The 18,010-nt window shown below is 45.8% G+C and overlaps 2 protein-coding genes across 2 annotated transcripts in view; both read right to left on the bottom strand.

Annotated features, from left to right (window-relative positions):
• Nucleotides 1-18,010, bottom strand: part of LOC142453153 (bone morphogenetic protein 8B-like) — a 61,138-nt gene that overhangs the window by 13,850 nt on the left and 29,278 nt on the right. The window lies entirely within an intron of this gene.
• On the bottom strand, nt 12,264-13,826 carry LOC142453131 (succinyl-CoA:3-ketoacid coenzyme A transferase 2, mitochondrial-like). The gene has a single exon (XM_075554212.1). It carries the CDS (start codon nt 13,824-13,826, stop codon nt 12,264-12,266), a length of 1,563 nt encoding a protein of 520 aa, XP_075410327.1.

Here is an 18,010-nt window from a genome sequence, read left to right as displayed (position 1 = left end):
TTTCAGGGGATGTCTTACTTTTAGGGAAACAGGGTATGAAAGTCTGTAATCTAATGAATTCACCAATGGACCTGGAAAAATACTTGGAAAAACAATCCCTCCCTAGACTATCCCAGATAGAGGTCAAGAACCTAAACAAACCCATAGAACAAGAAGAAATAGATATGGTTATCAAGAATCTACCAACTAAAAATGCTCCCAAACCAGATGGCTTCACTGGAGAATTCTGTGTCAGCATTCAGGGAAGAGCTGACACTGATCTTCCACAAAGTATTTCAGAGTGTAGAAAAGGATGACAAACTATCAAACTCATTGTACGAAACCAGCATAACTTTAATACCCAAACAAGGCAAGGATCCCACAGGAATAGAGAACTATAGACCAATATCTCTATGAACATAGATGCAAAAATCTTCAACTAGATATTGGCCAATAGAATACAACAGTACATAAAGTTTATCATCCATCAGGATCAGGGATGCAGGGATGTTTTAACATCTGAAAATCCATCAATATTATATACCACCTTGATAAGAAAAAACATAAGAACCATATGATAATATCTATAGATGCAGAAAAAGCATTTACTACATCCAACACCCATTCCTAATTAAGACGCTCAGGAGGATAGGAATGGAAAGACAATTCCTCAAGTCAATACAAGCTATCTATGAAAAGCCAACAGGTAACATCATAGTCAATGGAGAAAAGATTAAATCAATCCCACTGAAGAGGGGACCACACAAGGATGTCCTTTGTCCCCACTTCTATTCAATATAGAATAGAAGGAGGTACTGGAGGTCCTAGCTAATAACATAAGGCAACAGAAGGACATCAAAATTATCCAACTGGAAGAGGAGGAGGTGAAATTATCGTTATTTGAAGATGACATGATTCTGTACATTGAAAATCCCCAAAGCTCTACAACCCGAGTATTGATAGTGATAGAGGAATATGGAAGAGTGATAGAATACAAGATCAGGGCTGGCCACATTACCAACTAAGTGGACAGCACCAGCCTCCTCTCAAGAAGAATTTGCTTCAGAGGACAGCACTGACGCTACAGCTCAAGAAGAGGGGAAGAGGGACTGGTCTGGTCAGAGTACACAGGAGCCAACAAGGGGGTATTGGGGGAAAAAAAGAAAAAAGTGATGCACATCCTGGCTCACCAAGCCCTGAGGACAATGTTCCTCTCAGAACAGCAATGCACAGAGATGACCACAGGGCCGGCCCTACCATGGGACACAGCAGTCCTCATTGACCAATAGCACCATTGGGGACAACACTAGAGACACACAGTGGGAACTGTGCCCACCATGAGCTCACCACACTGAAGCCAGCCCCTGGGGACATGCAGCAGAGTGGCAGGGGAAGCAAAGCAATGAAGTCCCCAGGGATAGAGGAGGTGCCAGGGCATGGCACCCCATCAGACTTGACTGGAAAGCACCTGTGAAGGAAAACAAATAGACCCTGAACTATTCATATGTTTATATGTGTGTGTGTTGTTGTTGTTGTTGTAGCTATTGTTTTACTTTCTGTTGGTGCTTCGTGGTACTCAATCTTGTGATGGTACATAGCATGTCTACCTGGAAGGGATAGGTGGAGTGAGCAGGCCAGAGGAGAGAACAGTGGGATGACAGTTCTGGGGGGACATGGGGGTAGAGGTGGCGGTGGAAAGGAAGAGGATGTTAACAAGCCCAGGGACAAGGGAATAACAAGTGATCCAAAATCAGTCTCAAGGAGGGTGTGGGAGGTCGGGCAGGGCTGGATCAAGGGCAATGTAACCAAGAGGAATTCCTAAAACCCTAATGCAGGCAGAACATGATAGTGGGACAAGATGAAGGTACAAAGAAACAGAGGAAGGAACTAGGAGGCAAAGGGTAGTTGTGGAGATTTAAATACAGACGTACATATAGATCTGTGTACATATATTTACAGGTTTAATATTAAGGAAACAGATGGACAGTGGACCCCTGCTCAAGTACTCCCTCAACACAAGAACACATTGTTCTAACTATTTGGTAGTCTGAGATGCTCACCTGCCTGGCACGATCGCTGATGACAATGGGTGCACAGGCAAATGTGGTGAAGAAAGCTGATTGTGCCCGGCTACCAAAAGTTATAGCACTTTAAGTCGCTGAAGACAATGGGTGCACAAACAAATGTGGTGAAGAAATCTGATAGTGTCCAGCTACCAAAAGATATAGCACCTGAAGTCTTAAAGACCTGAATATAAACAAGCCATCTAGCTGAGAGACAACAAAACCCACATGAAAGAAGCACACCAGCCTGTCCCGACTAGATCACTGAGGACAAAGTGGGTGCATAAACAAAAGTTGCAAACAAAGCTGATGGTGCCTGGCTATCAAATGATATAGCATCAGAGGTTTTAAAGGCTTGAAGACAATCAGGTGGCCATCTAACTAAGAAACAACAAAGCCCACAAGGAAGAAGCACGCCAGCTTATCCCGACACAAACGCTGAAGACAAGCAGATGCATGGGCAAGTGCGGTGAAGAAAGCTGATGGTACCCACTTGTCAAAATATATAGAATCTGGGGTCCCATAGGCTGGAAGATAAACAAGGGGCCATCTAACTGAAAAACAACAAAGTCCACATGGAAAATGCACACCAGCCTTTGAGATGACAAGGCATCGAAGGGATCAGGTATCAGGCATCAAAGACACACACACACACACACACAAATCATAGCATTGTGAATGAGGGTGAGTGCAGGGTGGGGACCTGGGCCCACGTGGGGGAAATTGGATATCCCCTTGCAGAAGGGTTGTGGGGAGGTGACGAACCAGCCAGAGTATAGTGTAGCAACGATGAAACATACAATTTTCCTCTGGTTCTTGAATGCTTCCTTCCCTCCACTATCATGATCCCAATTCTACCTTACATAACCAGCTGGACCGGGAGATATACACTGGCATGAATGGGAACTGGAAATAAGGGGAATCCAGGACAGATGAGCCCCTCAGGAACAGTGGTAAGAGTGGCGATATCGGGAAGGTGGAGGGAGGGTGAGGGAGAAACGGGAAACAGATGACAAGGTCTACAACGTAAACTCCTCCCTGGAGGACGGACAGCGGAGAACTGGGTGAGGAAGACGTTGGATGGTGTAAGATATGATAAAATAATTATTATTTATAAATTATCAAGGGTTCAGGGGAAGGGGAGAGCGGGGAGGGAGGAGAAAATAAGCCAGGGCTCAAGTGGAGAGTGGGTGTTTTGAGAATGATGATGGCAATATATGTACAAATATGCTGGACACAAATGATGTATGCACGGATTGTAAAAAGAGTTGTATGAGCCCCTAATAAAATGATTAAAAAATGTTTAAAAGATCAAGAAACAGAAGTCAATTGGTTTGTTATGTACATTGGGCAAGATCACGGAAGAGGAGCTCAAGAAGGCAATATCATTCACAATAGCCAAGAACAAACTGAAATACCTAGGGATATATCTAATAAAAAAACAAAAGACCTATATAAGGAAAACTATAAGACCCTACTACGGGAAATCAAAAACGACCTCCACCAATGGAGGAATATCCCATGCTCGTGGATTGGAAGACTCAATATAGTAAAGATGTCTATCCTACCCAGGGCACTTTATAAGTTTAATGCTATCTTGATTCAAATACCAACAATCTTCTTCAAAGAATTGGAAAAACTAACCACCAATTTCATATGGAGAGGGAAGAAGCCCAGAAAATAGCAGAGAACTCCTCAAGAAGGACATCATAGATGGCTCGCTTTATCTGACTTTCACACCTACTACACAGCCACAGTGGTAAAAAAAAAAAAAAAAAAAAAAGCGTGGCACTGACATGACAGATACACAGACAAATGGAAAAGAATAGAAGACCTAGAAATAAAACCATCAGCATATAGACAACTGATCTTCCACAAGGGCCCCAAAAGCATCAAGTGGGAGGGCGATGCCCTATTTTACAAGTGCTGGAAACAAAGGAAATACACATGTAGAAAAATGAAACAGGATGTTAACTTCACCCCATGAACAAGAACAAATTCAAGGTGGATCACAGACCTAGAAGTAAAATCCCAAACCATCAGGACCATTAGTGAAGGAATCGGGACAAACCTAAGAACCTTGGCCTAGGAATTACAAAGGCTAACTGCAATAGGGCAGCGTACACACACAGGAGAACCTTAAATTGACAAATGGGATTTACTAAGGATAAAGCACCTTTGTGCATCAAAAGACTTTACCAAGAGGGTAACAAGGCAACCCACAGACTGGGAGAGGATTTTTAGCAATGACACAACAGACAAAGGGCTTATTACAATCTACAATAACCCTCCTTGCCTCCCAAAAGAGGAAAACAGTTAACTCTTTGAAGTGGAAAAAGGAACTGAAAAGATGTTTAACTAGGGAAGAGACCCATATGGCCAATAAACATATGAGAAAATGCTCCCAATCATTAGTTATCAGAGACATGCAAATCAAAACAACCATGAGATACCATCTAACATCTTTGAGACTAGCCTAAATCCGAAAATCAGAGAGCAACAAATGTGGCGAGATAGGAACTCTCCTACATTGCTGGTGGTCTTGTAGATATGTATAGCCCCTATGGAAGTGATCTGGTAATACTTAAAATAGATGGAAATTGAGCTACCTTATGACCCAGCTATCCCTTTAGTGGGCTTATACCCAGATGTGGGAAAGAGAAGTATTTCTCCCAAGTTGTATCCCCCAAATATATGACAAACTTAGCTGCTTAAAAATGAGTATACACTTGGAGGTCATCAGAAGTAGATCAGGGGTTATTCTCTCTAAGGGTTATCAGCCATCTAGACCAAGCAGTCACCACTGTTTATCCCACAAGTAGGGCCCACTCCCTTCTGATAAGGACAGTAGTTGTCTATTTCCTTGTAGGAGACCCCAGAGAGGTCAAGCCCACCCAAGGGTGACCAAGGTTAGACCACCATCATGAATCTAGGGTCCACTCTTCTTGTCACATATATACCTCTAGTTCCTCCCTTCCTTATCATGTGTACAGCCCTAGCTCATCCTGTTACGCCTATGCCCATTGTAAATCCCCTTCCTGTCACGTGTATGCCTATTGTACTGCCCCTTCCTGTGACGTGTGGTTACCTGTAATCACAACCCCCTAAGTAGATATAACCCTGGATTAGCAATTAACAGGATTAGCAATTACCAACCTCCTGCTGGGTCCATGCCACACCTAGCATTGGCCCACGCTGTGGGCGGACCTGGCTGGTAAGATCATGGCCATCCAGGAGGTGAGCATGCTTCTATGAAATGTGTCTGATACCATTATTTCAATCTCTCTTCTATCTCTCATGCACTTGATGACTTTATCATAATATTTATATATCTCAACTGTATAATTGTGCCCATAGAACCCAGGATTAGTGTGCAAGGCTGGCACTCCCCCTCCACCCGCACCCAGAAGAGTTAAGAAATAAACCAACACCAGTTGTATGCACTCCAATATTTATTGCAGCACAATTCACAATCACAAAGAGTTGGAAACAATCAAAATTTCCATTGGTAGACGAGTGGATCAGTAAACTCTGGCACATACACACAATGGAGTACTAAATGTATCACTAAAAAGCACTGATGAGCACATGAAACATGTCTTTTCAAGGGAAGAGTTGGAGGAAATTATGCTAAGCGAAGTCCAGCCAATCACAAAAGGAGAAGTACAGCATGAGTCCCCAGAGCAGTGTAATCAGCACAGTCGGTATAGAAGAGAAGCCACCTATATCATAACATTTGGGTTGAGATACAGGGAATCGGGAGGAGGTTGGACCAAACACAAGGAGGTACATGTTAGTAGCCCAACACAAAAATGGGAAAAGGAGGGAAGGGGGAGGGAGAAAAGGGGAATGTGTGAAAGTGAAATGACAGAGGGAGCAGGGCACTAACCCACCCAGGGGGAGTACTGGTCTTGTCTCCACAGAATCGTGAGTGGGCATGCAGACCTTACCATGATGCACCAAAACATGAGGACAGTGTGGCCACATGGAATATATGAAAAGAGAGCTACAGGGCTGGCCCCAACCAGAGCCAAACTGACCCCCTCCCTGGAAGTGGGTGTGGCGGAGAGTGGAACTGAAAGTACAGGTTGGGGAAAGTACAGGTGGCCAGCATGCCACCACCACACAGAGGAAGACCAGGAGGGAGGAAGAGGAAGAAAAAACCGGACTGGACCCCACACTGGCACACCAGGCTCAGAGAATGATGTCCCTGTGGGAACTAATGGGACACAGAGGGTCTGGGAAACCAACAGCAGCATGTGTCACACTGTCCCCTTACTGGAGCAGACTGCAACAGAGGACATTTCTGGGGTCACATGGTGGGGAGGCAGTGTGGTCTGAACTCCCCATAACAGAGCGAACCAAGAAGGGAGCATACCAGATCAGCAGCTGGAGCAAGGCAGAGCTACGAAGCCCTTGAGGAGCTTCCAAGGGGGGCACTCCAGGCTGGGAGGGGCAAGCTCCCTGGACAGTCTTGAAGGCCAGCGAACAGACCCAGGATTTTTGAATATTTTTCTTTTTTTTTTAATTTTACCTTTTCTTATTTACTATTTTCATTTAAAAAAATCAGTTTAGGCTATGTCATATTCGGTGTACCTACCTGTGGAAACAAAGATTTCTCCCAATTCATCTCCCCCAAATATGATAGACTTAGGACACTGTTTGCAGCTAATGGTAAAAGTTACTTCCCTTGAGGCAGTCAGCTGTCAGACTACTGTCTCTTCCCACCTCAGGTAGGCAGGCTCCCTGTTGTTAAGGACAATGGGCTACTTCTCCCAAAAGGCTTGTGACCATTAGCTTGGTTACTGTAGGTGGGGTTTACACCCTACCGATAATGGTTTCTATGGAGAACAGATCAAACTGGGTCAGTGACATCCAAAGTTAGGCTGCCATCCTGAATCTAGGATGTGCCCATCTTGTAACATGTATACCCCCAATCTCTCCTCTTCCTATTGTGTGTATATTCCTAGATTGTCCCCCTCTCAGTGCTGAATAACCTATATTGCAACCCCTTCCTGTGACGTAGGTCTTTACCTGTAATTAGTGCACTCCCTGCCAAATATATATAGGCCTGGGTTAGCAATAAGAGACTCTCTCAGGCTCCCCTCTTGGCCTCTCTGGTTCCCCCTCTCCTCTCCCATCCTCACTCCCCTGTTCCCTTTCCCCTTGTCCTCCTTCCCCTCCTCCTCTCTCCATGTTGATCTCCAAGTGGGGCTGAGGTGAGCATGCTACTATGAAATGTGTCTGACTCTGTTATTTCAATCTCTCTTTTATCTCTCATGCTCTCGATGACTTTAATATTTATATATCTCAACCGTACAATTGTGCCTATTGAACTCGTGATTAGTAGTGGGGGGCTGGCACCCCCTTCCACACCTACCTATTTAGGATAGGTACAGGAGGCATGTCCAAGGAGAGAGCATCAGGATCAGCAATCCTGGGGAGACCTGGGAGGTGAGGGTGGTGGGGGAAGGGGGTGGTATGTAGGCTGTGCCATAGACAGAGGAACAACTGGGGTGGTGGAGTCCTCCTTATTGAAGGAGGAGGAGATAGGGATCTGGGTGGGGAGAGTTGTGTCTGAGCAACAGCAAACTAGCTAAGAGGCGAAAATAAGAGGAAAGTGACAGTGGTACAGGAGGAAGGTAAAAGGAAACAAAGGAAGGACCAAGGAAGCAAAGCAATGGATAGAGGTATAAACATAGCAGTGGGCATATGTAAATACATTAATCCACAAAAATAGAGTTATTGACCCATGTACATATATTTATACGGCAATATACTCAGCTAGGGGGTGGGCTTTGGGCCTCTGCTCATACCCTCCCTCAATACGAGAACACTTTGTTCTAATCAGTCTGCAGTCTGATATGTCACCCTCCGGACACAATTGCTGAAGACAAAGTGGGTGCTTAGCAAATGTGGTAAAGAAGGCAGATGGTGCACGGCTATTAAGATATAGTTTCTGGGGTCTTAAAGGTTTGAAGTTACATAAGCTGCCATTCATCAGGGAAGCAACAAGTCCACATGGAAGAAGCGCACTGCTGGTGCGATCAAAAGGTCATAGGGACTGGATAATAGGCATCATCAGACACATAACAAACAAAAACATATTGTTGAGAATGAGCAGGCTGGTGCAGAGATCCAAACCACATCTGAAGACTGTGGAACAATCTCCCCACAGAGGAGCCACAGAGAAGGGATGAGTCACCAGAACATGTACACAGATATAGAAAGGGATGGGAGCTCCCAACACACAGAATCCAGGAACAGGAGTGGGAATAGTGATACCAGAAGGGTAGGGGAAAGAGGGGGAGAGGAAGAGAGAAAGGGGGAACCAATCGCAATGATCAACACATAACCATACATCCCTCTACAGGAGGCAGAACAACAGAAAACATGGGGAAGGTAGACAGCGGTCGGTGTGAGATGAAAATAATAACAATGTACAATCTATCAGGGGGTTATGAGGGTGAGTGGGGAGGGAAGGGGCATAAAAAGAGCTGATACCAAGGGCTCAATAGAAAGTAAATGTCTAGAAAAGAGTGAAGGAAACATATGTACAAACATGCCTGATTCAATTGATGTATGGAGTGTACGAGCCCCCAATAAAATGATTTAAAAAACAACAACTAGTGAGTGGCGATCTAAAGTATAACTAGTCATCTCTCACTGTCCAGAGGAAAGAAGAGTGATCCAGACCAAAGACACAGAAATAGTGCAATGGACTAATGGATGATTTAAATGATCAGTCTCCATAACCCTGAGAACTGGATGGTGTCCAGCTACAACTGCCACCTGCTCTGACAAGGATCACATCGGAAGGTCCTTGATATTGTGAAAAAAAAAGTTTAAAAACAGTCAAAGTCATAAGAAAAGACCAGAATTACTGGTCAGATAGAAACTAGTTGAAAGCCCAGAAACTGAGCAGATGTTTTGAGAATGATGAGGACAATGAATGTACAAATGTGCTTTACACAATTGATGCATGTATGGATTGTGATAAGAGTTGTATGAGCCCCAATAAAATGAATTTTAAAAAAAGAAAAGAAAGAAAGCTGAAGATGGAACCCCAGAAACTGTGGCCCTTAGCCAGCCTTCAGGTCTGGAGCTGAACTCACCCTCGTGGCTCAAGGCAAGGCAAGAGACAAGTCTATAAGGGAAGAAAAATAACATTAGGGAGATACACACCTTGCAAAAATCAACGATTTGAGATCCAAAGGACAGTCTTTACCCAAGGGCAAAGTTCAGAGGAAGAATGGAATTGGAAGACAGGGAGGAAGTGGGATAAATGATGTTACATTGTGACAGTTACAATCAATGACATGAAATAAAATGTATATGAATGGAAACCAGATTTGTTCTATAAACCACCTAATTCACAATAAAGTGTTTTAAAAGTTCTCCCTTATAGACTACAATTATTATTATTTTGCACAGTGGCTGCAACAATGGGCTCATTGTGAGGATGATGCAGGACTGGGCAGTGTTCCATTCTGTTGTATATATAGTTGGTTAGTTTGAGTTGGAATTGATTTGATGGTACCCAACAATAAAATAGACAGGTCAAGGATATTGCTGGCCTCTGCCACCCACAGTTCCACTCCTTTGTTAACAATGATCACCAGGTGTCCACTGGACATTGTTGACTGAATGGACTAGGCCCTGGATGCTCTGGACCACTGTCTTGCGGGGACACCAAGGTCAATTAGTGTCAAGGAGACTGTCTGGTGATCCTGTTGGTTAATCAACTCAGCGGTCAACCTTTGATCAATGACGTCCACACACACACACACACACACACACACACACACGAATACACTGGGCCACTTGGAAGCTCACTGTCAGGAATGTGGACAAGGGCTGCAGAGGCAGGGAGGGCGTTAGCTGCAGGAGCTGGGAGAAGCCATTCGGTAGTTTGGGTCCCAGCAAATCAAAGGTATGAGAAAGCAGAGCTCTGAGTGTCAGGGTATACCAGTCTCACATCATCACGGGTCCTGTAGGCCCAATTGTACAGCGATGATAAGTAAAGATTAAAGTCATAAAGAGCATGAGAGACAGGAGATTGAAATAATAGTCAGACACATTTCATAGTAGCATGCTCACCTCAGCCTCACTTGGTGGTCCATGTAGTAAGAGAGAGATATTTATTGCTAATCAAGGTTTTTATATTCTCTGGGGACATGTAAGCCCCCTAATTACAGATGAGGACATACATCATAGGAAAGGGTTGTGCTATAGGTTATGGGAGGGAGTAAAGGGAGGGAGGTGATCTAGGGGTATCCATGCAATAGGAAGGGGAGGTAATAGGGGAACACATGTAAGATGGGCAGATCCTAGATTCAGAATGGCAACCTAACTTTGGATGTCACTGATCTGGTTTGACCTGTTCTCTGGCTCACTATAGAAACCATTATCAGTAGGGTGTACACCCACCCTGCAGGGACCAAACTGATGACTGCAAGACTTTAGGGAGAAGTAGCCCATTGGCCCTAACAGCACCGAGTGGGCCCTACTTGTGGTGGGACCAGACAGTAGTCTGGCAACTGACTGCCTTCAGGGAGGTGACTTGACAATCATTTACCATTAGCTGCAAGCAGTGTCCATATATTTGGGGGAGACAACTTAGAAGAAATCATTCTGTTTCCCAAATCTGAGGGCACAGGAACCAGGAGGAGAACCAGCTGTGCACAGAGCGGTGTAGGTTGAGGTCAGAGGGAGGGATAGCAGAGCGGATGACAGCAGGGAGCTTAGTGGCCACCCATGCCAGGCTACCAGTGGGGGTTCCAGCTCGCCTCCTATTATAGACTACAGCCCATGATAGGCGCAGGTGGGGTGTGTATTTATAGAGCACTTCCTGGAGGGCTGCTAGCACCCACCACCTCTCCTCCTGCAGCCTCTCTCAGCAGCCAGTTCTATGATACCCCACTCTCACCCCAGATGGTCCTGCTGTCCTGTAGGGACGTCTATATGGCTACAAACAGCAGCGTGCAGGGAAGAGGTTGGGATTCAGGGAACTAAAATGGAGCAACAAAATGAGAGGGCCCGGAAGAGACGTCAGAGGCGCCAAAGGGAAGCAGCTATGTTTGAGACGGTGTTTCTGCCCATCACACCCTCGCGCGTTATTCACGGGACAAGTAAAATGGTGCCTTAGGTGCACTCTGGGAGGCACACCGTTGTTTTCTACAGATCCTGATGGACGTGGGGAACAGAAAGATTTCTCCCAAGGTGTCTCCCCCAAATGTATGCCAAATCCAGGACGCTGCTTGAGACACAAGGTAAATGACTGTACACTAGAAGGTCAACGAAAGCAGGTCAGAGGTTATTTTCCTTAAGGGTATCCAGAGCAACCAGACTATAATCTGACTCACCCTCAGTAGGGCCCACTCCCTTCTGGTATTGTTGCCTTGAAGGAGTGCCCAAAGGCAAGTCCGGGACCACTCAAGGATGACTAAGCTTTGGCTACTATATTGAGACTAGGGTCCACCCATCTTGCCACATATGTACCCCTATTCTCTCCCTTTACTATTGCATGTACACCCCTAAGTTGTCCCTTTCCTATTGCTTTTATTACCTATGTTACAACCCCTTCTCATGACATACATTGTTATCTGTAATCAGAGGGCTTGCATGCCCCCAAAGATATGTAAGCTTTGGTTAGAAACAAAACCTTACGAGAGCTCTCTCCTGCCCTCTGGTCCCTCACCTCCAAGTGTACCGCCAAGAGGAGCTGAGGTGAGCATGCAACTATGAAATGTGCCTGACTTGTTTATTTTACTCTCTCTCTCCCATTTCTCTATGACTTTACTATAATCTTTATATACCTTAACCGTACAATTGCACCTACAGAACCCACGATTAGTTGTGAGGGCTGGCTACCCCTACATTGAAGTATGAGGAAAAGCACTCCACCGACACTCTTCCTATGTGCCCTTCTAAAAGGCAATATAAGGTCATGTAATGTGAAGCCCTGCAATGTCTCCACCCATTACAGAACATACACAAAGTACTGTTTTTTCTTGTGGTTTTAATTAAAACTCAGATCCTGGTTAAGAGAACAAAGTTTGTCTGGTGTAGAGAATCGGAGGGGCAGAGGAACCTAGTCACACTGCTTGTGAAGTGTACAAATGTGAAGACTGACTTCCTCACAATGGAGTGCTCAGAGGTTCCGTGGAGAACCACCCTAGGTGGGGGGGGGGGGCTGGGGGGGAAGGTGGTTGTGGTTTCTTACATGGAGATTTGCTGCATTGGCTTGAGGTCCGGGGAGACTGCAAAAGCACAGCCTGTGCACTTTTTGAGGTCGTCCACTGTCAGGCCTTCCCAGAGCTCTATTAGCGTCAGTCCCCGCTTGGGGTCCACGTTGAACACGGCCTTTTCCGTGATGATTCGGTTCACACAGCGCTTCCCTGTCAGAGGCATGGTACACTTGTCCACGATTTTGGGCTCCTTTGCCTTTGAGCAATGTTCCATGGTGACCACCACTCTGGTTTTGGGACTGGACACTAAGTCCATGGCACCTCCCATTCCTTTCACCTTCTTCCCGGGCACCATCCAGTTGGCCAGGTCCCCATATTTGGAAACCTGCATTCCTCCCAGTAAGGTCAGATCGAGGTGGCCCCCCCGAATCATGGCAAAGGACTCATCACTGGCGAAGAAAGAGGCCCCAGGAATAACAGTGACTGTTTGCTTGCCAGCATTGATGAGATCAGCATCTACCTCATTTTTTAATGGGTACGGCCCCAAGCCCAGGATTCCATTCTCACTCTGAAGGTGGACAGTTATGTTGGGGCTGATGAAGCTGCTGGCCAGCAAAGGGATTCCTATGCCCAAATTCGCATACATGCCGTCCTCGAACTCCAGAGCTGCTCGTTTGATGATGCGGGTCCTTAAATCATTGACAGGGCTTTGGTTGTCCTCCCCTTCTTTTCGGACAATTAACTGCTCAATTCTTTTCTCATACTTCTCTCCCTTTATCAAGCGGTTTACATAAATGCTAGGGACATGGATTTCCTCTGGGGAAAATGATCCAATGTCCACAATCTCTTCAACCTCTACCACCGTGGTATTGGCAGCTTTGCACATAGGCTGATTGAAATTCCGGGCGCTTTTCCTGAAGATAACGTTGCCTTCACGGTCGGCCTTCCACCCTTTCACCAAAGCATAATCTCCTGTGATGGCTTCCTCCAGAAGATAATGGTGGCCATGAAACTCCCTCACCTCCCTGGGCTTACTGATGACGGCCAAGTGGCCATCGTCATAGTACCTGATGGGTGCACCTCCTTCCTGGACCAGGGTGCCATAGCCTGTGCCGGTGTAGAAGGCCGGCACTCCGGCCCCGCCTGCTCGGATCCTCTCGGCCAGTGTGCCCTGGGGCGTCAGCTCCAGTTCCAGCTCCCCAGTCAAGTACTGGTGCTCACAGAGGGTATTGTTCCCCACGAAAGAGCAGATGATTCGGCGGATCTGCTTGCTGGCCAGTAAGAGGCCCAGACCGAAGTCCTCCATGCCCACGGTGTTGCTGACCACGGTGAGGCCCTTTACGTGGGTCTCCAGCAAGGCCCGGATCAGGTTCTCCGGGATTCCACAGAGCCCAAACCCGCCCACCAGGACCGTGGCATCGTGAGGGATGTCCTTGATGGCCTCTACCGCATCCTCGTAAAATTTGGCTGGCCGGCGGCGGTGGGGACTACTGGAGATGCAGCGAGCACACGTTGTGGCCAGGGCGGGCCCCCCACCGTGGACTATGAAGGGGCAGAGCCTTCGCCCAGTGGAAAGGAGGCGGAGCGCGGCCATGTGGGGTGTGCGGTCTCAGGTCTCGTTGGAGGCTGCCAGGGCTGTATGTTGGAGGTGGCCAGGGCGGTATCCCGAGCCCAATTAGGGTCGCCCAGGTTACTGCCACGTCACAGAGCCTAGCGACGTCACCACGCCCCTGCGATGGGAATGACCGCCTAGAGGCAAAGGGGCTGATCCTCTGCGTATTGGTGTGAGGACATAAGCACAGAGAGCCCAAGGACACACCAAGCCACATGGCTGGCAGACAGGCAGGCAACTGGAACTGGGTGATGGTGCTCTGGCCGCCTCCCCGCCACTTCCACCCCAAACCCCCCCACTCCCCACTCCTCCCCCCTACCCTCCCCCCACCCCGTGCTCCGTGCTGCTCACCGATCCGTGCACGGCAGGAGAGAATTCTGCGCTGGTGTCCCCCAGCCCCACTGAAGGAGAAGGTGCTGCCCTGTGGCCAGTCTTGTCCCAGACACACACACACACACACACACACACACACACACACACACACCACTTCCATGTGCCCCCAGAGCATAGCTGAGCACAGGGCCTTCCGGTGAATGGGACTCACAGCCCCTTCGGTCTCTTGCTGTGCCTGTGGGACCTCTGCCAGAACCAAGTCCTTGAAGGTTTTCCCCAGACCTGACAGCATCCTTCAAACAGACAGAGGTGACCTATTGACACTGATCCGGATGAACAAGGCTGGGGGTGGGGTGACAGTGTCTCTCACTGTACACTGACCTTGTTTAATTCCTTTGAGAGCTCCAAGAGCCAATACCTGTTCCCACTCACTACATCCCCCTGGAAAAGCTCAGGTTCAACCCTGGTTGCACAATTGGAAACTGGACATGGTGTAAATTCTGCCCTGTATAATCTCAACAACAAAAATAAAGCACAAAAAAATAAGTAGATGTTTCCCTCATCTGAACACTTAGCAATAAATATATCCTAACAAATCTTCCTCTGCAAAATATTTTTGATCTGTCAATTATCTCCATCCCAGCTGCTCCCAACAAGTGCCTACAAGGCTCACCTGCACCAACCACATGTGGCTCCCAGCTGGGTCATGCTCTGTGCTGACATCACATATTTAAATAAACTTTGTCTCTTAAATAGTTTAAGTTTTCAGAAGCCTGGCAGAGATAGTACACAGAATCCCCAAATGCCTGGCACTCAGTGTCCCTGCTGTTTTTTAATCATTATTAAAAGATCACTTCTCCCTAATAAAATGTAAAAAAAGAAAAGAGGAGAAAAAAATGATTAGGGCAAAGACTGTACAGATGTGCTTTATACAATTAATGTATATATATGTATGAACTGTGATAAGAGTTGTATGAGCCCCAATAAATTGTTAAAAAAAAAAAGATCACTTCATTGGGAGCTCTTACAGCTCATAACCATCCATACATCAATTGTATCAAGCATATTTGTACATATGTTGCCATCATTATTTTCTAGACATTTACTTTCTATTGAGCCCTTGGTATCAGCTCTTTTCCCCCCATTCCCCCTGTGACCCTTGATAAATTATAAATTATTATTATTATCTCTTACACCAACTGCTGTCTCCCTTCCCCCGTGGTTTCTGTTGTTCGTCTCTCTGGAGGGTGTGTGTGTGTGGTTATGTGCCTTTCATTGCGATCTGATCAGTTCCCCCTTCCTCCTTTTCTCTCCCCACCTTCCCCCTACCCTTCTGGTATTGCTACTCCCATACCTGTTCCTGGATTCCATGGGTCATGAACTCTTGCCTCTTATCTGTACCTGTCCCCATGCTCTGGTCTAGCCCACAATGAAAGGCAGTACTGGGGTTATGATTGTGGTGGGTGAGGAAGTCTCAAGGAACCAGAGGAACATTGTGTGTTTCATCCATGCTTTACTGCACCCTGGTTGACTCATCCCCTTCCTGTGTCCCATTCTGTGAGAGGATGTCCCATTATCTACAGATGGGTTTTGGGTCTCTGCTCCAACCACCCTTGTTATCAACAATATGTTTTTTTGTTTCTTTGTTTGTGGTCTTCTGATGCCTGTCACCTGGTTGGTCCTGATGACACCTCATGATGACTGCAGAGGCTGGTGTGCTTCTTCCATGTAGGCTTATTGCTGCTCTGCTAGATGACTGCTTCTTTAACATCAAGCCTTTCAGACCACAGATGCCATATCTTTTGATAGCCAGGCACCATCAGCTTTCTTCACCACATTTGCTTATGACACATTTTGTGCCTGGAGGGTATGGCAGTCACATAATCTGTCAACTTGTGGAAGGGGTGGAGTCTAGCCTGTCAATTAGGTCACCGCTTGATAACTTCATTTGGAGGTGCTATGGAAATAAATAGCTCGCTGGAGGTGGGACACACTCACTCTTCTTTGTCTTTCCTGCTGACAAGACACATGGAACCACACTAGAGCCCTGGAGCTGGAGGAACCACGTGGAGAACTATGTCAGTGCTAGGATGCTTCTACCACCACTGGATCCACAAGATTTTCCACCCACTGGCCTGTGATCTTCCTGCATTCGGCATCATTGCTTGGCTGTGTTAGTCTAAAGAGGAATTTATGAACTAGTACAAATATATGGGGTAATATCAGACTTATGAACTTGATCTGGAGTTTATGGACTAGTGTCAACATATGGGGTAATATTGGACTTATGGATGTAAGCTGGACTCAGCTTAGATGTTTTCTTAATGTACAACTGCTCTTTGAAAGAAAGTTCTGTCTTACACACATGAGTCTCCCTGGATTGGTTTCTCTTGTCTACCCGGACTAACGCATTATGGTACTTTGGGAGAAGCAAATTATAAAGATGCAGAGTGGATGCCTGTTTGACTTCTGCCTCATGGTAGTTTTTCTTCTTTGTCTAGCCAGAGGTCAGATAAAGCCACACTGTTTACTCGATTGTTTTCTGGAAAGAATATGGGAAGTTAAAGTTTTGATTATTTTGTTTGGTTGTTTTCTTTGGTTATTCCTGTTTAAAATTGTGAAAATGAATGTGATTAATGCATATTTTGAGCTCGGGGAGCAAAATTGGCCCTTGAATTTCTCAGAGACTATACCACTTGGTGAAAATGTCTGGCAGAAGGTCAAAATGGCTGACAGAATGCCTGCCTCTGGTTGATGCAGTCAGAAGCCTAATCCCAAATTTTGTATCAATAGAATAGTTTAGATAAAGATTAAGATAAGCTAAATAAGAACTGAACTTGACTATTTTAAAAATTGAGTTTAGTATCTGATTTTACTTTGTTTATACTGATTTCTTCTGCTTATTATTGTTGATATAGTGATTGATAGAAATGATTATTGGGAAGTATGAAAATAGAGAGCTTGTAAACCCACTTGCCTTAATCCATGAAAATTTGATCTTTAAAATGGATTAGGACACACCTGCAAAGAAGGTTCTAAAATGATAAGGCCCACCCAGTATTTTGAGTGCTCAAGATATTCAAAGGTGAAGAAACTTGCCTACAGGACTGTCAGCAGATTGAAGAAAAAAGGAACTCTGGCTTTTTGAATTTTGTGCCTGAACCTGAAAACATTTGGAACATGGGAAGCAACTCTCCGCTCTAGGGGTAAACTGATAAAGGGAGCCTGTGGGCAGGCTGAAATGCTTGATAGGTGACCACCTGTATCCACTTGTTGAGTGGAAGTGAGAGAAACAGCAATAAAGAGACAGGTTGAATCTGGCCACTGATACCCGTGGACCTGGTTCACAGGGACTAGAGAGTGGGTTAACTGGTCTGAAGTTCAAGACCTAGCACAAGGGGCTAGGGTTGTTGAGAATTTGTGATAGTGCCCATGGTCTAAAGGCAGGGAGACCAGTGGGAACCCTGGTGAGGCTAAGTGAGACAGCCCACATTGAGTTGACCAGAATCCAACCACATGAAGAGAAAATATTTAAGCCTGTGAACTGGTACATATTGCTGCTGACTTTATGCATGGCCTGTCCTAGTTTGACTTTGCTTATGGATGTGGACTTCAAGGTTCCAACTGGAATGACGATTCTTCACATCAAAGAATATGACTGACTCCTCAGAGCGCTGGGTTGAGGTAAGTGGGCAGTATAGAAATAGGATACCCAAAATTAGGCAGATAAAAGCATGAAGTGAATGGCTTACAAAATTTCATAGGTGGGGAAATATATTCATAGGATTAAGGTGTAGGTGTTACTTAATTGCAATTGTTTGGCATAGAATATT

This window comes from Tenrec ecaudatus, chromosome 1 (assembly GCF_050624435.1).
Source record: "Tenrec ecaudatus isolate mTenEca1 chromosome 1, mTenEca1.hap1, whole genome shotgun sequence".
In the NCBI taxonomy this organism is placed as follows: Eukaryota; Metazoa; Chordata; class Mammalia; order Afrosoricida; family Tenrecidae; genus Tenrec; species Tenrec ecaudatus.
Note: the sequence above shows the minus strand (reverse complement) of the source record. Positions and strands in the feature narration are given on the sequence as shown.

Excerpts from the sequence above, each read along its gene's own strand:
- LOC142453131 (XM_075554212.1), bottom strand. The coding sequence starts at position 13,826 with ATGGCCGCGCTCCGCCTCCTTTCCACTGGGCGAAGGCTCTGCCCCTTC.